Source organism: Artibeus jamaicensis, unplaced genomic scaffold (assembly GCF_021234435.1).
Source record: "Artibeus jamaicensis isolate MK-2021 breed Jamaican fruit bat unplaced genomic scaffold, CSHL_Jam_final scaffold_286, whole genome shotgun sequence".
Lineage (NCBI taxonomy): Eukaryota > Metazoa > Chordata > Mammalia > Chiroptera > Phyllostomidae > Artibeus > Artibeus jamaicensis.
The window spans coordinates 3,808,976-3,831,381 of NW_026522034.1; the positions used below are offsets into that span (position 1 = coordinate 3,808,976).

The 22,406-nt window shown below is 54.1% G+C and overlaps 2 protein-coding genes across 14 annotated transcripts in view; one reads left to right on the forward strand and one right to left on the reverse strand.

The window, feature by feature from the left end:
• CCDC33 (coiled-coil domain containing 33) overlaps window positions 1–5,451 on the reverse strand; it is a 117,681-nt gene extending 112,230 nt beyond the window's left edge. The window contains exons 1-2 of the mRNA XM_037134513.2: window positions 5,350–5,451; window positions 2,841–3,045 (exon numbers count right to left, since the gene is read on the reverse strand). Of these exons, the coding sequence (XP_036990408.2) occupies window positions 2,841–3,045; window positions 5,350–5,451 (307 nt within the window). The remainder of the gene's footprint in view (window positions 1–2,840; window positions 3,046–5,349) is intronic.
• The window catches only part of STRA6 (signaling receptor and transporter of retinol STRA6), a 40,211-nt gene that overhangs the window by 783 nt on the left and 17,022 nt on the right, over window positions 1–22,406 (forward strand). For 2 of the 13 annotated variants that reach the window (XM_037134538.2, XM_053656861.1), the window contains exons 1-2: window positions 11,623–11,817; window positions 18,114–18,284. In XM_037134538.2, the coding sequence (XP_036990433.2) occupies window positions 18,178–18,284 (107 nt within the window). In that variant the 5' untranslated portion in view covers window positions 11,623–11,817; window positions 18,114–18,177. Of the gene's footprint in view, window positions 1–11,622; window positions 11,818–11,871; window positions 12,074–12,518; window positions 12,534–16,634; window positions 16,741–17,297; window positions 17,365–18,113; window positions 18,285–22,406 lie in introns of those variants that run through there. The other 11 variants (XM_037134542.2, XM_037134544.2, XM_053656860.1 and 8 more) reach the window with 11 other exon arrangements.

A 22,406-nucleotide genomic window follows, 5' to 3' on the forward strand; every position in this document is an offset into this window, starting at 1 on the left:
CACGGGCAGTTGGGGACTGGAGATGGGTAGGTGTTCATTGTCCATAAAAAGTTAGCTCAGGAGAATTGATTGCCCCAGTAGAGTCTCCAGGATTTAGGAAAGGCTGTGACCAGCACTGGCATGGCTATTTAGAGCTATGTAAGCTGTGGGCCGTGGCTAAGAAGCAACATGATTCAGATTCAAAGTCAGTCCCTGGAACTCACAATGAATTCTGTCTCCTGCTCCCGACTCAGACTCATTCTGGATCATTGCATTCCTAATCCCCCTGCCCTCTGCCCCTTGCTCCACCCTTGCCCCATCCTCATCTCATGACCACTGGGAGTTCTGGTTTTAAAAAATGACACAAGTTGAAGCACAATTTGTGAGCTTAAAATAAAATTCTCAACCAGATTTGATAGTTGAAATAGCTGACAGACAGGACAGGATGGTTTGGAAGGGGAAAAAAAAAATCAGTGCAGAGAAAGCTTCCTGGAAGAGGTGTCCTTGGGCTTGTGCATTTGCATCTGGAACCTAGAAGTCTATTCCTGGCCTTGAATTAAATAGGCTGAACTTGGCTCCTCTCCTCTCCATCCTTTCTGCTCACTGCCTTTGCTTCTCAACCCAATCCCACCCCTTTCGGTTCCCTTCTCTTCCTCTTTAGTTGGGAACTGAAGAGGGTTGGGGTAAGTCCTTCCCTCCTGGGCTTCATGTTCCCATCTACAAAGAGGAGAGGACGAGTGGTTTCAAAGGTCCCTGTGGTTCGAGGCCACATTCACTTTCCCAGAGAGTCGGCCGCAGGCCAGAAGGACAACCTGTGGTCCCACTCTCACTGAGAACCCTGTCTTAGTCTTCCTGCTGCTCTTTCATCTGTGTCTTTGAATCTCCAAGTCAAAACCCCAGAAAGGTGCCAGCCTCCTTGGCAGAACAGCAGGCTGAGGTGAAAGCAGCAGCTCCACTCTTCTCTGAAGGGCCCCTCCCGTGTCAGCCCCCCACCAGCTACTGGCCTGGTTGTTAGGGCTGTGATTGCTGACACCACCATCCCCCAGGAGGGAAGCGATTTTCCCCTCCCCTAAAGCCATTTTCTTTTCTCGCTAGAAGCAGACATCTGACACTTAAAGACCAAGAATGCCAGAGAGATGATGGCATTAAATAACAGAAATTAGAGCTGCCTAGGATGGCTCAGCCACCTCTCTGCCCCCTTCCCCAGCAGTTCCACCCCTCCCTCCCACGCATTCACAAAGGCAGCCCGCAAAGCATTCCCCACGTGGCCTCTGGCTGGGGTGGCCGGGGCATGCTGGCACCTGGAGAGCAGAGGTCTGCTTCTTCCTGAGCTCTGAGCCTTTTGTGTATCTAGTCCCATGACAAACTCTTGGAGAGAGGGCGAGGGCCAGGGCCAGGCCCTGAGTCCGGGAGCTTGCAGCCTGAGGAAGCAAAATGCCATATAGGAAGGGTATGAGACCCAGGCAAGCTGGGCCCTGGGTCCCTGGCTGTCCTTGCCGTTCTTCTGGCACAAGCTGCCAGACCATCCTGTCTAAAGCACAGCTCAGATCCTGCCTTTCTTCTGCACAAACTGCCCCAGTGGTCCCCCACTGCCTCCTGAATGGAATATTCACCTCACTCTGTTGACACTGTCCCCTGATTCCTCCCACTGTCTCCTATCCACCCACCCTCCCTCTCCCAACCCAACTTAGCTCCCCCCCCTCAGGCTTCACTTCAGCCCCAGATCAATGCGCTGCTGGGAGACAGGTGCCACAGGAGAGCCAGCCGCCCCAGGCTGTAAACTTCTGGTTTCAACCTCTGTTCTTTGTCCTGCTGCCAGCCAAAACCTTTCCTTCTCCCCAGCCAGCTTCTTCTGGTTCCTTCTTTCAGAATACCTTCTCTAAAGCCTGGAACTGCCATCCCAGAGTGGGGTCTGAGAGAGTCTGCACCTAACAAATATTTGGTGGGTGAATGAATGCCTTAGTCAGTGAATGAATGAATGAGAGATTCATCTCAAATAACATCTCTTCTGAGAAGCCTCTCCTAGGCTCCAAAGTCGGACACACCCACCCCCCTACTAGAGCTCAGCACATGCGTTCCAGGACAACGCCCACATTGTGTCCAAGGCAGCTTTAATTTCTGTAATTTAATGTCTTCAAGCCAGGTAGCCCCTCAGCCCAGAGACTTACCTAGCTTTGGATTCCATGTACTGTTGTACATACACTAAGGTCCCCAGAATATACTGTTGGCTTTAAATGGGATCAAGCACCCTTGGGGATGACCCTGCTTCTCCACCTCAAACGGGCTGCCACTTGCTCTGCTAGTTCCCATCTATCCTGGTTTTGAGGCCCACCAGACGCATGCCTGGTTGCAGAACACAGCCATAGCAGGGGGCCCTCCTACAGCTTGGACAGGAACAAGACCCCCTCACCTAGGCCCAAGGATGCCAGGGTCCTGGTTCAGAGTGAGTCCCTCACGGTCATGGTGGGAGCTGGATGGGCTTGAGGGTGGGCACACACAGGCTTCTCTCTCCAGATCACTCCAGACCTCCCTCAAAACCTGGTGAGAATGTATGAGATTTGAATAAGGGACTGAAGGGCCTCAAGAGACACTCGTCCACTGGACAAAAGAAACCAGGACCAGCCAGCTGTGTCCCTGCTCTGTATGGCCTTTGCACTATTTTCTGTTTCCCCCTTTGAATTGGGACCCCCGTCTCCACCCTCAGAAAGCATGCTCTCCAGGACTGAATGAGACCACTTTGGGAAGTTCTGCTGCTCTGCTTGGTGAGGGAGTGGACAGTCAGGCATACCAGAGACACCTGGGTCTTCTGACTGGGCAGGCAGGGATGCCAGAACTTGAGGTGACACCCAGGAAACTCTCACCTGCCACCCGGGCAGCTGGGGCTCTGGGCGAGGTGACATCTGTTCTGGCTGGCCGGGCCCCAGAGGGCAGCCTGCTTCTGGAGCTGAGGGCCTGGTGCATGCAGAAGGTCACTTTAGGCCAGGGCCCTGCAGTGGCAGGCCTAGCCGTGGGGTCATTGCTGGCCTGGAGCAGAGCTGGGCTGCTGCAGTAGTGGTGCATTTTCTCCTGCTCCAGCAGAGATGTTCATAGAGGGATGGTCTGGGATCTGGAACCTCATAGATGGAGAAGGCCTCCCTGACCCACTGGGCCTAAGGCCTCGCCCAGCCTCAGCACCTCCACCGGCAGCTGCAAATAATGCTGCCCTGATTCTTGCAGAGACCTGGGCAGGGAACATGAAGCTGAAAGAGCCTCTGGGGCTCTCCTTGCCTCCCCCACACGTCAGAAGGCCTCAGGAAACCTGGGATCCAGGCACTGAATTGAAGCCAGGCTTAGCTAAGGTTTCCCAATGGGTCACACCTTCCTAGGCCCCGTGCAAGACACCTCCCTTTGCTGATGGCTGGTCCAAGCCCGGGGTGGGCCAGGGAGTTGAGGGCCTGTGAGATGGTTATGGGTCCTACCACCACCCAGAGGGAAGAGTTCAATCTGCCTCTGATTTCTGCCCGCCTCAAGGCCTTGGGACCTGGTCTTCTCATTCCCTCATATCTCTCCCTCCAGGAAGTCTGCCTGGATGGACTCGCAGTTCAGGCAATGAATCTTCTGCTCCTCCTAGATTACTAAACTATTTTCTGGTTAGAATTCTCACCTTTCTACAGGATCTGCAAACTTCCTGAACTTCCTGAAGGCAGGGCCTGGTCTCCACCTTAGTGTTCACACCCCCATATGTACAATCCAGTGTTACTCAGGGCTGGGTACTCAGGATGCTGGCTCTAATGTTGCTCTATGCACTATCCATTGCCAGGACTGGCCCCCAAACCTGCTGTGTACCACCCATACAATACTTCTTTAAATTCACAAAGCTATTTTTTAAAGATTTTATCTATCTATCTATCTATAGGCAGAGGGGAAGGGAGGGAGAAAGAGAGGGGGAGAATCATCAATGTGTGGTTGCCTCTCACATGGCCCCCACTGGGGACCTGGCCTACAACCCAGGTGTGTGCCCTGACTAGGAATCAAACCTGTTACCCATAGGCCTGTGCTCAATGCACTGAGCTATACCAGCCAGGCCACAAAGCCATTTCTTAGCATTCCTTTCATACCTTCCTCACCTGACCCTGAGCGGCCATCATGAGCATTCCCAGGACACACAGAAGGAAGGCCACAGGTCACACAATCAGAGCTTTAGGATTCCAGCTGGATCTCTGACCCTGCCTCTCCAAGTTCCCCTGAGGCTCCCTGGAGTCCTTGACAGGGGCTGGGGCTGGAGTTACAAGGTCCTTCTCTCTCTAACCCCAACCCTTGCTTTGTACTTTTGGACAAAGTAAAGACAAACTTACTCCGGGTGGGGTGATGCTCTGGCCAGGACGTTGCTGCTCAGTGACATTGGGGACAAGCAGGAAAGGTGTCCCATCATTTATCTGCAACTGAACCCCAGCCCAGAGGTGGCCTGCAGGGGTTCTCAGCGGACAGCTGCAGGGTGCATCTGCCTTCCTCACTAAACCCCACACTCAGGACCTCAAACTCCAGGACCACAGTCTTCTCCTCTGCCTTCAGCCTCTGGCTCAGCAGGGATGTAGCAACTGGAAGTTCAGACCCCCTGAAGCCCATAGCCATGCTGGAGACTGATCCCTGGGCTGCACAATGCCTCCTCTTGCCCACAGCACCAGCCAGAGCCAGTCTAAGAGCCTACATCCTGGCCACATCCACCCCTCTCTGTTTCTGTTTGAAGAGAAACTGGGTTAACAAGCTGGGAAGCTGGGCCTGACCTGGAGAACAAAGATAGCATCGATCCCTTCCTTTCAACATTTTTTCATTCAACAAATATTTATTGAGCATATACTGTATGTCAGGCACTATTTTAGGCATTTGGAATATGGCAGTGAACCAAACAAGGATTCTTGCCCTCCTAAAGCTTATCTTCTAGTGGAGACCAATGAAAATAAACATAGAAAATAAGTAAATAATAATGTCTATTAGAGATAGTAAGTTCTGTAGGGAAAAACAGCAGGGTCAGGGACAAGGAATACCAGTGAGGGGAACACTTAGGCATGGGAAAATCAGGACTTCCTATTTCCGGGAGAGTCTGTCTCCATGTGCTTGTTTAGTCCCAAGAGTCCTTGACTCACAGGGAGAGATGTGTTTCAAGGAGAGAAGGACTGTGTCTGTCCCGGGAGTGTGCCCTTAGCTCCTGCTTCTGGAACCAGTTTACTTTCCTAATCAAAACTCACGATATGGAGCTTAGCTTCACTTGACAGAATGCCCAGTGCTTCTCACAGCAAAGAGTTGTCGAGTTGGAACTGATCCTCCTTGATTCTGACACACCCGGTGGGGTAGGGGAAATTCTGGACACTCCTCAGTAAGAACCATCTCTACCATCACTACCACCGCTACCACTATCGTCATTACTGTCATCACCACCGTCATTACCATCGTCATCACCATCACCACCAGCATCACCATGACCACCTCCGTCATCATTATTCTCATCATTAATGAATACATCATCATATCATTCACAGTACTCTTCACTGAGCAGCTCTTGGGTACCAGGTACTCTACATGACTCTATAAGGTAGATACAATTATCCCCATTTTACAGATGAAGAATTTGAGGCTGAGAGAACTTCAGAAGCAGAGCTGGGATCTGAACTTAGATGCAATCTACACTTACCCCTATTAAACATGTCCTGAGTCTGGCTCAAAGATTTAAATTTATTCTATTAGAGACTTGTGTACCCTAAAATTATAGAAGTACAGTTCTAAGGAGCACAATAATGGACGGCATAGATTTCACTGAAGAAAAGCTTCATTTGAAGTGACCTTAACTGGAATGCCTAATTTTCATACAGTAAAAGATAGCCGGTGTAAGTGTGGCATTAACCATCCCAGCGAAGAGCACATGTGGTAGGCTTCTTCTGCAATAACGAAATTCAGTTTAAGGTCCCCTAAGAAGAAGGCAAGGCAAAGAGGGTTTAGAAGACCTTAGTTCTAGTCACCTGACTTGTGGATGAACTTGGGCAAATCCCCTCCCCTCTTTGGGTGTCAGTGACCCCATCCGTACCATGGGCGGAAGTCAGGTAGATGTCTTCCCACAGCTTTGATGGTCTGAAAGTCTCTCAGTCATATTAAGAAAGGCCACAGTCTGGCCATTGGGAGAGAGAGTGGGTAGCAGAGGCTACTTGGAAACTGTGACCTCAACAGCTGCTCCTGGCAACCACCCCAGAGCTGAAGGCCACAGTTTCTGCTAGGTCTGAGGTCTTAGAGATACAATGATTCTGTACAAGCAGCTCTCCTCCCTTGCATGCTTCAAGTAACTCTCAGAGATGTTATACTGTGGGAGCCAGTCCCTTCTGCTGGAGGTCTGACCTCTGTCCCGCCCTGTACCCCGCCCCGTACCCTTGCAAGCAGGCCCCGTGCACACACCATCTTACCTCAACACTCCCCTCTTCTCCTTGCTTTGTGTCTTTTCTTCCCTCTAACATTCTACAAAGGAGGTGCAGTGATTGCATCAGCCTTAGCTTGGTCTGAGGGCCCACCACTTCTGACCCCTCCCTACACTGAGCCTCTGGGGCATGCTCTTTTTTTTTTTTTTTTGAGGAGTGAGTTATTTTGTTTTAAATTGTGGTAAGAAAAAGCCCTGGCTGGTGTGGCTCAGTGGATTGGGCGCAGACCTGTGAACCAGAGGATTGCCAGTTCAATTCCTAGTCAGGGCACATGCCTGGGTTGCAGGCCAGGTCCCCAGTGCAGGTGCGTGAGAGGCAACCACACATTGATGTTTCTCTTCTCTTTTTCCCTCCCTTCTCCTCTCTAATAAATAAATAAAATCTTTGAAAAAAATTGCGGTAAAATACACAAAGCATAAAATTTACCATCTTAACCATTTTTGAGTGTGCAGTTCAGGAGTGTTAAGTACATCTGCATTGTTGTGCAGCCAAGCTCCAGAACTCTTTACATCTTGTCCACTGAAATGCTACACCCATTACACAGCAATCTCCACTGCCCCGCCCCCAGCCCCTGGCAGCCAGTGTTCTCTTGTCTCTGCCTATCAGTGTGACTACTCCAGACATCTCACACAAGCGGAACCGCCCAGTATTTGTGGGGTTTTTTTGTGCCTGGCCTATTCACTCAGCATTATGTGCCCCCCCATGGCTCACTCTTGTTGCCCCCAGCCAGGTTGCCCCGTCTCCACACCCTGCCTCCTGCTTTCGTGAGCACTATGTCCTCTGCCCAAACGTCAGCCCCACCTGATGTCACCCTACACATCCTCCAAACGGCTAAAAGTCTGCTTCTCTGGAACCTGGCTGGTGACTCTTCTCTGCCACATTCTGCACCTTTTTCTTCCCTTTCAAATGGCTGCTTGCCCGCACTTGACTGAACATCCTTCAGGGGTCACGTCTGTGTGCCCAGGACAGGATAGGACATGGAGGAGGTGCCTGGGGGGCCATTAACACATTATACAATGAATGAATTGGGAGGATAAATGAATTAATGGACAAATTTGACCCAGCTTCTCCTTGTGCAGAAAAGTATAAAAAATAGTTCTTTCAGCTGTTTCATTTGGATTCTATTTGTGAGAAATGAAGACCCTCTTGGACTTTTGACCCATATTTGGACTCAGAGATGCATCCTGGTGTCCAGGAGAGAGGGTAGCAGCATGGGGAGGGGGCAGGGCGGAAGCAGGCCAGAGTCAGTAGTTCCTGATGCTCAGGCTTCTCCTGGCCTGGCCTCGGTCCCACATAGAAAGTCTGGAAACCTCAGTGAATTTTAGCAGGCTAGGGATGGGTAGCACTCCCATTTTACAGATGGAAAAACTGAGGTGAGGACAGCAGAGCAGGACCAGATCCCTACTCCCTTCCCGGGATTCCTTACATACCCAGCTGCCTCCCTGATTCAGCCTCCTGTGATTTTCAAAAGGCCTGAACTCCAGGCAGAGACCTGGCTTCTAAGAAGGAGTCAAGATGGGGTGGGGTGGGGGGTGAGCAGAGGAGGCCACAGTGCTGATTTCTAAGCTGCCTTCCTTCAGCAGCCCCAGTGTGAAAGGCCTTAAGGGGCCCTTCAGTCTTTCTTCCCCAGAAAAAGAACTACTCAGAGGCCACTGGCTTCGTCTAAAACAGCCTGGGCCTGAACTTAGCACAGAGGGCATCCTTCCTTCTTACAATAGTTCCTTTCAGCCTCCCCCTCCACGGCTCCTGTGGGCCCTCAAGTCCCCACCCCAAGGATCTACCTTCAACTGCCCCCACCCCACCCCACCCCACTCCCAGCCTCTGTTCAGAAATGAGTCCTTCTGGTGGGGAGCCTGTGAGTTCACCAGAGCCTCCCAAGGGCTGGCGGTGGTGGGTGGGGTGGAAGGAACAGAGGCACAGAGAGATCAGGTAGGTGAGTGAAGGGATGGGTCTGCACCTCAGGCTTGCAGATCCCGGGCTGGTGTGACCATCACCACTGCACACCAAGACTTAAGTCCCCAGCCCTCTATGGCAGACTTCCAGCCTCACAGGGGAATTGTCTCAGGCCCACACCTCATTCCATCTGAGTCCACAATGCCAGCGGCTCATGGAGTGATAGAGTCTGATAGAGTCAGACTAGCGAAGTGGAGCACAGCAGCCAGCCTCTCCACTGCACACGTGGGAAAACAGGCCCAGAGCAGAAAGGGGCCTCGTTTGTGCTCACTCAGCTAGTAGGTGGTAAAGGCAAAATTAAAACCTTAGTCTCTTGCCCTGACTGGTATAGCTCGGTGGATTAAGCACTAAGCACCAGCCTGCAAATCAAAAGGTTGCTGGTTCAATTCCCAGTCAGGGCACATGCCTAGGTTGGGGGCCAGGTCCCCAGTAGGGGGCACATGAGAGGCAACCACACACTGATGTTTCTCTCCCTCTCCCTCTCTCCCACCCTTCCCCTCTGTCTAAAAATAAATAATTAAAATCTCCAGCATAGCACAGTGTGGATCATCCCCGAAGCCTGCCCTCTAGCTAGGCTGCACTAAGCAGGAGGTGTGGGCTGCACACATGATCCCTGGGCTCACGCCGACAGCGTCCTCAGCCAGCTTTGCCTCGGAAGGGATAAAGTTCCTTGGGTGGCAGGAGAAAGAGGGTGCTAATTTCTCTGCCAGCATTGGCAGCACTGACCTTCAGTCGTCCATGTGCCTAGTCACCCCATGCTCCACTTGTCCCAAGAACTCAGACCCCTGCCTGGGGGCCCTGCAGAGTCAGAGGTCCTGAGACCAACACCACCTGCAGCAACAGAGACATTTAGAGCAGGTAGGGGGTGGGGGCAGGAGCTGGCAGGGGCAGCACCACGTCAGCACATAACACATCTAGGAGGAGAGACCAACTTCACAGCCAGGTTCAGAGACGGGGAAACGAAGCAGGAGAAAGGGAAAGACAGAGAAAGGGAGAGAGAAGACAGATCCACAGAGATCAATGGAGAGAAAGGCAGACACAGAGTCAGAGGAGAGACAAGGATAGGAGAGCCCTGGAGAGCCGCTCTGTGTATCAGAGGTTGCAGGTTCAGTTCTCCGTCAAAACCCTATGTTTTGGGTTTGATCCCTGATTGGGATGGAAGGCAACTGATCAATATTTCCCTTTCACATAGATGTTTCTCTCCCTCCCTTTCCCTCTCTCTAGAATCAATGATAGGAGACAGGTGGATTGAGTCAGAGAGAGAGTGGGAGAGAGAGACAATAATGGGATGAAAAGAGAGACTGGTGGACTGGGACAGACAGGCAAACAGAAGGACAGAGAGAGAGAAAGAAAGAAGCCAAGTAGGAGAAACTGACAGACCAACCGAGGAGTGGGCCCCGGTGGGCAGAAGTCTGCTGTACCCTCAGCAGACAGAATGCTGAGCAGTGCGTCTCAGGCCTGCCGCTAACCAACTCTGGGGCCTTTGCTCAGCCCCGTGGACTGAGCTCCCAGCCGCAGAATGGAGCAGCATTCAAGCTCTGGAAAAGGATGCATCTAGAGAAAGAGAAAGAGCCCTGTGGGTTGGGCGGCGATGGTGCTGGGGATCTCTGGCAAAGCATCTCCTAACTCAGTTACTATTGCTGGACTGTCATGTGGCTTCTCTGGGCCTTGGTTTCCCCTGGACGTGATGATGAGTATAGTTAGAGCAGGGTCTCTGAGGTTTCCTGTAGCCTTAAGATCTGGTCTTAGCTCAGGCTTTGTCTTTGTTAGACAATTTACTGCTCTGTCCTATTTAATGCATGACCTCCACCTCATTGCCCAAAGTGGCTGCTTGAGATTTAGCCATCACAACTGAATTTCAACTAACTGGAAGGAGGAAAAGGGTAAAGAAAACACCTGCTTCTGTCTCGATCTCATTGGCCACTACTTAGCCCCAGGGCTGCATCCGGCTTTGAGGGAGGCTGGGGGGTGTACAATCCTAGGCTGTGGGTGGAAGCCATTTCACATGGCTCAAGTGGCGCCTTCACAGCAGGCTTCAACATAGTCTTATGGTTTGCTTTGCTTACTACATATATTTTATTTTATTTTACAAGATTTTATTTATTTTTGAAGGGAGGGAGAAAGAGAAAGAAACTTCGATGTGTGAGAGAAATGTGGACTAGTTGTCTCTCGCACCCCCACACCCCCAACCGGGGACCTGGCTTGGGCTGGTCCCTCTCCCTCATCTTCCGCTGAGCAGGCACAGCCCTGGCACCATCCTTGTCGCTGTGTCTGCTGTTCTGGAGTCTTCACTGTTACTGAAGCCAGTCTCACATCCTAAAGCTTGGGCTCCTTGGGCTGCCCCATTCTTTCTCCTTCGAGGAGGAGATGTCTTCCCAGGTGTCCTCCTGGGAATTTAGGGTCTCGCCTTTGCCTCCCCACCTCCCCCAGCACCACGTTTCAGCACCTTATGAGCTTGTTTTCCTTCCTCAGTCTCATTTACACCCCTCTAGGAAGGGGAGGGGAGGCCTGGTGGTTTAAGTCCACCGGGGCTCAGTGACGGGGACCAGGGGACTCTCTCTGCGGCCTTGGGGGAGGGTAGTTGGGAGCACAGCTGCCCCAGAACCTCAGCCTTCTTGTGGGGAAAGACTGGGCTATGAGGAATTGAGAAAGCTCTCTGAGTGGGCCTTTCGGTGCTCCCCCTGGAATGGATCACACCTAAAATTTGAACCCCAAAGCCCCATGAAAGTGAGACCAACTGCCCTCTCCTCCCGTTCAGGGCTCTTTCTGCCCAGCCAGGCGCAGGGGTGGGGAGGATTGGGTCAAAAGCTTAGCTGGCTGTGCCCCTCTGGCTTGGTGCAATTTCTCAGGCAACGTCCCTCCCCCTGTCCCCAGTGATGGATGGTGACAAATGAGGGTAGGTAGGGGGTTCCTGAGCTCATCCAGGGCCACAGCTGGGGAACTCAGTCATCAGAGCCCTTTACTGGCTTCTCCACCAAGGTGACTGACGGTCAGAGAGATCAAGTTTCAGGCAAATGGTTCAGGAGATAGAGAGGCTCCCCTGGAGATGAGCGGTCCTGTGTGTGATGGGGGGCCCCAGTCCTCCCTTGAGCTGGAGAGGTGGGGGTGGGGTGGGCTTCTCTGATTCTGGAATTATAGGCGGGAGGGGGAGGGGCCCTGGCAGAGCTGGTGGCAAGGAGGGAGCTGCCTTTCTGGGAGGAGGAGATAAAACACCTTTGAGAGCAGGTGCTGGGAACACTGCCCAGGGCCAAGTGCTGAGGCTGCAAAACCAGTCAACCCCCTGGGACCCCAGCCAGAGCTGGTGCTGGTGCTCAGAGGAACAAGCTCCAGCTGTTGGGGTGCACCATGTCTGCCTGGAGGGACAGGACTCCCTGGGGCGATCAATAAGGAGAGGAAGAAGTACAGAAGGGAGAGGTCTGGAGAGCCCCTGGTAGAGGCGGGTCAGGTAGGACTGGAGCAGATGGGGGAGCAGGGAAGGGGGAGGAATGCCAGGACTGAGCAGTTCTGAAGGATGAGGTTGAAGACCTGGAGATGCTGTGCTTGGGGGACACTGGGCAGCTAGTGTGAGCTCCAAAAGTCTGGACGATGTCAAACGAGTCATATTGAGTAGGGTCTGCTGGGGGCCAACGGACTGGAGAGCCCTGTGCTGTGGGAACAAGGAGCAAGCACTCAGGCGACATACCCAGCAGTCAGCATTTTCGGTGAGGAAGGAGGGCAGCACAAAGCCAACGTGACAAACCCAAGCTAAGGTGGCACCCCCAGAGGGAGGACGAGCTGGGAGAATCCAGGGCTGTTATGGCTGGGGGAATTGTCATGACCTTTGGGCCAGTCCTCTCTGAAGGCGGGCTCATCCTGATGTTAACAATCTCTGCTTAATTTCTCCCACCCACGGTGGTGGCGCTCACTACCCTGTGGAAGTAAGAAAGCTACTTTTGTCCTGAGCTGAAGTCTGCACCCCCACCTTCCTTCCTCTATGGACTCAGTTCTAGCTTAGTCCTCTGGGAGGGGAAGATCACGCTGCTCCCCCCCCCCCACTCCTCACCAGTGTCCACATTCATACCAGAGCAGTCTGACCTAAGTCTCTTATGCTCTGATGACGCAGGAGGGTTCTAGGACGGGCATGTCACGTGACACTTCTGAGGCTCCCTCTAGACAAGGAAGGTAGGAAGCAGAGAGCCCTCTGGCTACACTCTCCTCATATGAGTTTAGCAGCCAACAGCCCTCCCTTTCCCGAATGGAATCAGGCTGGGTCACCAGCCAGGGCTAGGCAGCTGTGCGTGCCTGGGGCAGTTCTAAACATGTGAGCGAACTGCATAGATGAGGGCAGACTCTGAGCTCTCTGGCCTGCATAGAGTTGAATGCACCTTGGCCTCTAATCTGCGGGCTCACGGGGTGGGGGTGGGGGGTGAAGCTGCACAAGCAGACCCATGGGCTATCTATCCCCTACTCCTGGACCAAAGTGCCCATTGGGGGTTCTCTGCTGTGCTGCTGGGGACAGAGGTGATGCTGAGGCTCTGAGGCTTTACCAAGGTTGGGTGGGATAGCACTTTTGAGGAGTACAGTTGGACTCAGGGAGCCAAGGGCTGGGATGGGAGGGTCTCTGGGTTTCTGTAACTGCTCATCATGGTTTTGACCATCTTGCTCCAACCCATGCTTGGTCTGCCAGACCTTGGGGGTCCTTGGAATGTGACCGAGGTTTGATGTGTTTTAAATGCTCTGGTGTGTTCGTAAAGTTCTGGGGGTCCATGGGGTTGATACTGAGGTTCTGGGGTTCTTGTGATATAAAATTCTAGAGATATTGTTGAGATTTTTTGAGCTACTCTGGGAGACTTGGGGGTCTCTGGGGATTGTTTGTGAGTTCTGGGGCTGCTGCTGTCCTCCCCCATTCATTCCGACCCACTCCTTCTGAGCTTAGCACTTTGCCCTTTGAGAATTCTGATAACCACAGGCCAAGGAAGGCACATGTGGGCCTCTGTTTCTGGATGCAAAAATTCCTGAGGTGTAATCAACTTGAACAAAAACATGGGGAGGAAGGACGCCCTGTCCCAAGGCCTTCGTGGGAGAGCTCCAGCCTGAGGGGCTTGGAAGCTCTGTATTAGGCCCAGATGGCAGATGGGCCTTGGTCTGCTCAGAGCCTGGAAGTTTTTGGGATCCCCTCTCACAGTGAGCAGGGTTCAGCTACCCTACTCTGTGCCTAGCTGGGAGCTCTGCTTGGCCTGGGCTGATACTTAGATATAGCGTCAGCCTCATCTGAATGGGCCGCAATGGGCAGACTGACTGCTGCCCTGCTCTCTCCCATTCTCAGCTCTCCTAAGACACTTCCACCTTGTTCTAGCTACCATTGCTGATCTCATCTGATCTCAGGGCCTGCTCCAGGCCCCTTCCTCCAGGAAGCCTTCAAGACTGCCCAAGTCATCTCCTCATTCCTGTATCCCTCTTCTCTGAGCTTCTGCAGTCTGTCTCCCAAGTATCTCCTCTCTCTGGTTCCTCTTCTGATGTTAGGTCTCTTGCTCTTCTAGGTGTGAGTCCCCCTGTAAAGCCATCTCCGGAGGGCAGGCCCTGGACTCTGCTGCCAGGTTTTTAGAGAAATTCTTTAGGAGCACCTCATTACTGTCTTTCTCTTATTATTTTTCCTTGCCAGTTTGCAGTCCTGAACACCTCAGAGCTAACTCTCCCATTTTGCAGATGCAAGCTGCAAGCTATTCTAGCTCCAAGCTGAGAAGGTACCTTGGGTTCAAGAAGTAGGCCCACCCTCCTAGCTTGAGCCATATGCCCACCCAGTATCCATGGATCTTTGACAAGCCTGCCTCCCTGCTCCCAGCAGAATGGATGGGGGAGCTGGAGGCCGGGGCAGGGGTGTGCCTGGGCAGTCACAGCTGCTCTCTTTGACCTGTTGCTACAACCAGTGACTAGTGTGCTGCTGGCTCCACATTCTTGGGTCATAAAATCATTTCTGGTAAGGAGCTGGTGCCTTGGGGGAGAGGAAAGCCCACAATCAAAGAATGGCTAGACTAGACGACCCGGCCCTCTCAGGACAGAAGCAGGCTGAAGGCCGGAATGGTGAAGGGAACCCATTCAGGGTCCCAGGGCCAGACCGGAAACCCAGGTGGGGCATTTCTCACTGACAAATAGAAACCCTGCTCTAACCTCCTGGGTCTGCTTCCTCCTGTTCTCAGGGCAGATCTGAGGTGAGGAAATTGGAAAGCGGATGAGGCGCCCATTTCCTCACCTCTGAAGGTGACCTCTGCATGGCCCCACTGAAGATGCAGGGGATACCCTGGGCACTGGGCCATACACAGCAAGGGGTAGTGGTGGTGCCAGTGGGATTCCGTTTGGGGCACAGCAGGGTTTAGTTTAGGGAGCGGTGCTGTGGGGAAGGGCCTGTACCTGGGCTTGGCTGGGGCCCCTGAGGCTGATGAATGACCTTCCTCAGTGCCCAACTGCACACCTTCCTCCCTCCCTCCTTCCCTCCTCCCTCCCTCCCTCCCTCCCCCCTCCCTCCCCCCCCCCTCCCTCCCTCCCTTCTTCCTTCCTTCCTCCTCCCTCCCTCCCTCCCTCCCCTCCCCTTCCTCCCTCCCTCCCTCCCTCCCTCCCTCCCTCCCCCTCCCTCCCTCCCCCTCCTTCCTCCTTCCTCCCTCCCTCCCTCCCCCCTCTTCCTCCCTCCTCCCTCCCTCCCTCCCTCCTCCCTCCCCCCCCCTCCCTCCCTTCCTTCCTTCCTTCCTTCCTTCCTTCCTTCCTTCCTTCCTTCCTTCCTTCCTTCCTTCCTTCCTTCCTTCCTGTCTCTGCTCAAATATCTCCTTAGCAAGGTCTTTCCTGACTGTCCTGCCTAAAACAGTCAATTCCCGTCTGTCTGTCTGTCTCTATTCTCTTATTCTACCTTATTTTCCCTCAGCACTGACACATTTTATCTCTCCACACCCCCGATGCATGGCAGGTCCCCTGAGGTGCAGGACCTGACCTGCCTTGCTTGCTGCTGTACTCTAGCGTGCAGAACCTTGGGAGGCACTTAGTCGGCATACAATCTGCATTTGCTGAGTGAAAGAGAGAGGAAGGAAGGAAGGAAGGAAGGAAGGAAGGAAGGAAGGAAGGAAGGAAGGAAGGAAGGAAGGGAGGAAGGGAGAACTAGGCTGGGGCGCAGATCCAGGCTCCCTCCAGGGAAGGAGCTGTTCTGACCCACAGAGCTGTCCCATCATGCACCTCTCTGCCTCACTGGGGAAGTGAGCTCCCTATCACGGACTGGACTTTCCTTGTGGGCGGTATCACGAGGAGGATTTAAAATCAAATGGGGGTGGGGGTAGTAAGACTAAAGGGGGCCAAATACATGGTGATGGAAGAAGATGATTTGACTTTGGGAGGTGGGCACACAATGCAAAATACACATCATGCATGTATCATGGAAATGTTCACTTGGAACCCATATGATCTTATTAACACATGTCACTCCAGTAAATTTAATAAAAATAAATAAAATAAAATAAGGGAAATTCATAATAGGGATGAATATAATACCACACATGAATAAAATTATTTCAGGTGTTTGAAGGTAATCCATTTCTCAAGGCAAAAATAAAATAAAATACTGCCAAATGAGCAGAGGGGGGGGTGTCAGGCTCTGGAAAGCCCAGCTGGGGAACCAGGGAGCAGCTACAGCCCGAGAGGGGCAGGCCCATGAGGAGCAATGGTTGCCAGAAAGGGCATGGCTCTGCGGAGCTCAGTCACAAAGCCCCTGCGACCTGAACACTGCATCAGGAGAACAAGGGAGGAGGAGGAGAGGCAGAGCTGTGCTCTCGGGAGCTCATAGCAGGACTGGGAGACAGGATTCACCCCAAACCCCTGGGATCAGATGGGCAGTGTGGACTCCCACAGTGCATCAAATAAAGTCCAGGTTTGGCTCTGAGTCCGCAGATGCTGACATCTCTGTGGCTTAGAGAGGCTGGGCAGAGCCATCTTCCTGGAAAGGGGGCCATTTAGGAAGGAGGGGGAGGAACCAAAGGCAACAGAGCACTCAGGCCCACTCGCTGGGGGGCCTCGTGGGTCTGCCGGCTGAATTTGGAGGGGGAGCCTTTCGGAGTTCAAGCCCTGTCCCCTCTGAGCCTTCACTTGTGCCGTTCCCTCTAATGGGAATATGCTTCCCTGCGCCCCCCCCTTCTGCTCAGCTTACTTCCCAGTCCTCAAATCTTCACTCCAAGGTTACTTTCTTCAGGAGCCCCTCCCCCTTCTCAGACCAAATTTCGTTTCCCACAGGACATGTCAGGGCCATCTGCCCTTCCTTTAGGACCCGAAAACACTGGAGGTCATTTACCTGCTCATCTATGTTTCCTGAACTGTCAAGCTCACACCCCAGGGTCCAGAACAGTGCTGGCACTTAGTAGGTGTTCAACAAGTTTATATTAAGACTAAATGGATGAATGTCTTTTTTAAAAAGGCTTGTTGAACAAATGCCTAAGCTGGGCAGGGCCAGGGCCCAGGCCCCAGTGGGGTACTGGAAGGGCCCTTAAAGGTTCAGAGGTCCTGACCCCCACTGAGGGGTCGGGGCCTGAGAACTGCTCTCTGCCTTTCTCGGCATCTCGCCCCTCACCCCAACCCCTGCTTGAACTAGGAAGGGGAAGGGAGCAGGCCAGGGTGGGGGGCACTTCTCAGGGGAGGCAGAATGGAGAGGTACTCCCAGCCCCCATCTGGGCCCTGTTTTCCTTACCCTCACCCGACACCCTGGAAGGAGCAGGAAGCAGGCAGGGTTCTTTCCTATCCGTGGGTCTGGTTCGTGTTTAAAGGACTAATTTTTGCCTTGTGGGGATGAGTTATCTCCTTGTGAAATCAAGTTGGAAAAACAAAAAAGCTTTACCAGTAAGACACATGTTGCCTCCTGCCTCATGGAAACTGGGGAGAAGGAATGGACAGGCCCCCTCCCTGTCTCTGTCCTGCCAGCCCCTGGGATTGCTAACGTGCCAGATTGCCAGGCCGGATTTGTGTGAGCATGGGCACAGCAGATGTGGTGAGCAAAGATGTGGGAACTTGGGGCAGGCGCTGAAGGCAGGTACTTGTGTTGGAAGTCAGGTGCGGGTCCCTCCTGGCCACACCCCCCCAGGGCTGGGAGCCAGTGGGGATGGGGCCTCCTCCCCTGGGAGGAGTTTTTGTCAGACCACGGTGGGTTCCCACTGCTCAGGCCCAAAGGGGTGGTCCCGAGAGAGCCTGAACAAAAGGGGGGGTTGGGCTGGACCCCCAAGAGCAGGAGGGACCAGGAGTCCAGCTGGGAGGGTCCAGCAGACATGCTGGGCCCTCCCCATAGCCCGCCCACCCTTTCATCTCTGCAGCTCCTTCCTCCCTGGCCCTTCCTTGAGCCTGTGTCTGTGGGTCTTCTCAGTGGGTTTGGGGAGGGGAAGGAAGGGGGGCGTCTCTGTGGGCAGCTCGGATTGGACAGACCTGCTTTGAAAATGGTCCTTTGAGCAAAGACCTGTTGCTGGTCAGTCACACAAAGAGACGAGAGCCCAAGGACCCCAAGGGAGCACCACTCTCAAGGGGATAGCTACCTCCTGCAGCACTGGGCAAGACTAGGCAGGAGGGGACAAGAAGGGACAGGAGAAGCCCTTCCCCTCCTCCTGTGCCAGCCACCCGGGCCCTCACTCCCAGACGGGCTTTTATCAGAGAGCTAGAGGCAAGACAGTAACCTTTAAGATTAAAGAGAAACATTTTTTTTTGTTTGAGTTTCTTTTTCTTTCTTTCTTTTTTTTTTCCCCCCCTAAGCCTCTTTTCACATCTGTAGTGACTCTTTTCCTCTTGTCTGGAGGTCAGAGGAGAAGAATAGAGAATGTCCGGAGCTGCAGGGAACCAGTCCTCTGGGACCACAGAGGACTATTCCTACGACAGCTGGTACATCGATGAGCCCCAGAGTGGCCAGGAGCTCCAGCCTGAAGGGTAAGTGGAGGGCCTGGCTCTGCAGCCAGCAGGCTGAGGTGTGGCTGGGATTACTGATGCGGGGACCTGGAAGAACCAGGCAACAGCTGCCAAGACGGGCTCTGCCACTCTTTGCTGTGTGGCCCTCAGCAAGTCACAAGACTCTCTGGGCTCCAGTCTCCTCATCGCTCACATGAGAACAGCCCTTGCCCGGGTGTTAAGATACTTGAGGTGGGGCCCTGGGCCACACAAGTCACCTAAAAAGCACCTGTGTGACATGTCTAAAATAGGTTTCGGGCCCCATCCTTAAAATGGGTGACTCTGGCCTGCAGCCAGGCTGGAGAGCGCCGGGTGAGTGGTTGAGGGAAGCCGGGCCTGCCTTCAAGGAGTTACTGCGCCCTGTGGTGCCGGTCTGGGGTGTGGTGTTCTCAGCATCAGACTTTCTGGGCAGGCTGGGGGCCGGGGGAGGCCGAGAGCCAAGGAAGAAATCCTGGTGAGGAGTTCTGGAGGAAAGAGGCCGCCCTGTTTTCTTTGGCTGGCCTCAGAATCTCTGTGAAGATGAGGAGGTCCTGTTCCTCCCAGCAGGACTGCTGGGGCCACTGGGGGAGGGAGGGAGTTTGCCTGAGCACAGCATGGTGTGCCCCGGGAGTCCTAGCTGCCTTTGCCTGGGCCACTTCTGTCACTGTTTAGTCTGGGCATCCTGGCGAGGGAGCTGGGCCTCGCTGTGTCCTCACACGCTGCCAAGGACACCTCACCAGTGAGAGCCCCAGAGCCCAGTTGTCCCCTCCTTGTTCCAGCCCCGGCCCCATCCCCCACCTCCTACTCTGTCAGAGGGTTGGGGGAAGTGGAAAGGTGGGGCCGGGGGTTGCGGAGCCAGATGTCTGCACATCTGTTCTCCATCAACAAGAAACTGGAGAAGGAGAAATGCTCATATACCTGGGGCTGGGGCTGGGGCTGGGGTTGCGCCCTGGTCAGACTTAGGCCGGAGGCCTCACCTCAGCCTGGGGGAAGGAGCTGTTTGCAGAGCTCCGGGCTCTGACTGCAGGGAAAGCAGCCATGCTGTTGGCAAGGGTGTGCCCTCCTCTCCTTCTCTGGCTGACCCTGCTGCAAATATATGGAGTGGGAGGAACAGCAGGAGGGGGAGGGGCCCAGGAGCCCCAGGAGGACACAGACCCTGACCTGGGCAAAGGCCCTGATCTGCAGCTGTGCCCTTTAGGTGACTCAGGAGCTGGTCACTGGCCCGGGCCAGGAGCTTTCAGCCGGCTCTGTGGCTGGGGTATGGCCCTAGGATAAAGCTGGGTATGTGGCAAGAACTGGGCAGTGGGGAGTACTGCTTGTAAGGTGGGTGGAATCTAGAATTTACAGCTCCCTTTTTCCACTGCAGGGAAGAATAAAGAGGTTTGTTTGACTCTCCTTACTTAGCCAAACCAAGTCGAGCCGCCTGCCTCCTCCCCACCACCCCCTCAAGGGTGGGAGCAGGAAGCAGGGGAGCCTAGGGACATTCCCGGGGGTGAACTTGGGCTCACCTCGCCCTGTCTGAGTCAGACACCCAGGGAGATGGGACACCAAAGCTCTGAGGAGCTCTGACAGTGGCCTTCCTCTGTGCCTCAGTGGGCCCCCGCAGGCTTGGGAGTTGGGGTTGGTAGGCACTGGTGACAGTGGCTGGGACAGACTCGGTCTCCTGGCGACACTTATCCGTGTGCCCCTGTGGTGCCAGGCCCTGGCTGAAGAGGTTGTAGGGCAAGTCCGATGGGGATGGGACATGTCATCTGGGGTCTGCTGTCAGCAAGGGGTTGATCCGTGTAGGCCGAGCTGGCCCTTTCCACCCCCAGAGGTCCCTCTGGCCACACTTAACAGGGGATGCACGCATACCTATGGCAGCTGTCCAGGATGTCACGCACCTCCCCATGTCTTCAAAGGGCTGCCTGGTAGGCGGAATCAGAGACTCTCCTCGTGGGTGCCCCACAGGAGGCCCACGCCAGGTCACCTGCAGGCCCTCCTGTCGTGGGTGGGGGAAATCAGGGAGCAGGGCTGAAGGTCTCCTGGGGCCTCACGCCCAGGCCTCCGCCCCAGACAGCCGGGCTTTCCCTCTCACCCGCAGAAGTGTGTCCTGCCCGCCCCCGGATGGGGCCCTGCACAGGCTGCTGCTCAGAGTTGAATTCTAGAAAGAGTTGCCTGGTTCTTTCCGTTTCAGTGTCCTCACCACCCTGCAGTCTGGCCTCGGTGTCCAAGACCAACAGGGCTGCGCCGAACTCTGGTGCTCACTCCTTGTCTTGAAATAAGGCCCCGAACCCTGCAGTCCCTCTGCTCCACCACATCAAGGCGTGTACATTCTTCCTCCCAAATACTCGCGCCTTTGAAACGCGGCCTGACATTTCCACTCCTCAGAGACTGCACATGCTGAACCATTTGAAAATGTTGATATTTGACTGTTTTTGATGCACAGAAATGGCAATTTCATATGGTTCAACTTAACAGCTCACCTCCCAGTCAGGTGCGGGAGCTGAATCCAGACGACCTCCGTTCAAGTCCTGACTGCCGCCTCACTAGCTGTGTGATTTGGGCAAGACACTTAGCCTCTCTGAGACTTACCCTTCTTGTCTACACAAGGGGGACACTAATAGTGCACACCTCCTAGGTAACAACCGAGTTATCCATGGAACAAACAGCGGGTGGCATTTAGTCAATGCTTAGTAAGTACTGGTTACTGCTGTTATTTATATGCAAGTCTGGCAACAGAAATCTCCTAACATCCTGAATGATGTTCTGCTCACACACCCTCAGTGGCTCCCTAGTGCTTCCCATGCCTGTGTCAGCTGCTCTCAGCTTCCCTTCCGGGCAGCCCCAGTCACATGACCTACTGCCTGTCACTCCAATGGGCAGCCCCAGTCACATGACCTCCTGCCTGTCACTCCGATTCTCTGCTCTTCCCTCTCCACAGAGCTTCCTTTCCCCTCTTTGCCTAAAGACATGCTAAGAACCTTTCAAACTAAAAGCGTATCCCACTGCCTCTGATGCCTTGCCCCAAGGTTCCCTCCCTCCTGTGCGCCCTCTAGTACCTGCTGGCGCCTCTTCCAGGACCAGGCTCCCACCCGCTGAGGCAGTGTCCCCTGTGTCTGTGCCATTCTGTTTGTCCCACAGCACAAAACATGGGCTCTGTTGCTCAGACCTCAGTCACGTGAGGGTCTGTGAGCCTCAGCCAAACTGAGCTAAGAGGTAGATGGGGGGTCAGCTGGTACAGAAAGGGCTGGTACAGAGGTTCCCCCAGATAGAGCCTGGAGAGTATCCTTGGGGGTGAATGGGAACATTGGCCAGGCACTGCAGGGACAGTTGCGAGCTCCTGCCGTGGCTGGCCTAGAGGACATGTTTGAGCAGGACCTAGTCAGGTGAGGAGATGCACGCTGAGAGGGCCTAGAAAGGTGGCTCTGAGCTCTTGGGGCTGAGACGGGTCCTGCCTCACCCAACCCCTGCCCCATGTGCTGGAGTAAGGAGCCTCAGTGTCATAAGTAGGGAGTGTAAGGCCTGAGCTCTGACAGTGGGAACATGGTCCCCGACATGGCACCTGCCTTCCCCATGAGTACAATTCTGCTTTGGGAAGAGGCCAGCTCTGCCCTGGCCAAGAAGTTGCACAAAACAGACGTATTCTGTCCCTTCACCCCCAAGGACAAGCTCAGTGACCAGGTTCTTTCCCGCTTTTCACTCTCTGGGATTTCCTGAGAGGAAGCAAGGGGAGACCAGGCTGTTCCAAAGGAGTCATAGGGCTCTGAGCTTACCTTGCCGATGAGGTCTTGGAAACCTTATTTTGTCGCTCAGCAGGAGTGTGCCCAGGTGGTTAGGTGAGCCTCCTGGGCAGGGAGGGCTCAGCTGCAGCACCTTGCTGGCCTTGCCCACACGGGTGTCCTCCCAGGCTCCAGCTGGGCAGGCTCAGAAGTCTGCTCTCCCAAGTCCAGGTCCAGTTTGGAGCTTAGGGCTCCTCCCCCTTTCTCGTCCATGACCCAGCTGTGGAAGTGGAAGCCTTTATTGTGCCCGTTGGTCTCTTTATGTCCACCATGAGCCTATCTCTGCTCAGCCGTGGTGGGAGCCAGTCCTCTACCAGGCTACAGGGACCCTTTATCGTAATTAGAGAAAGGGACCCCCGTGTAC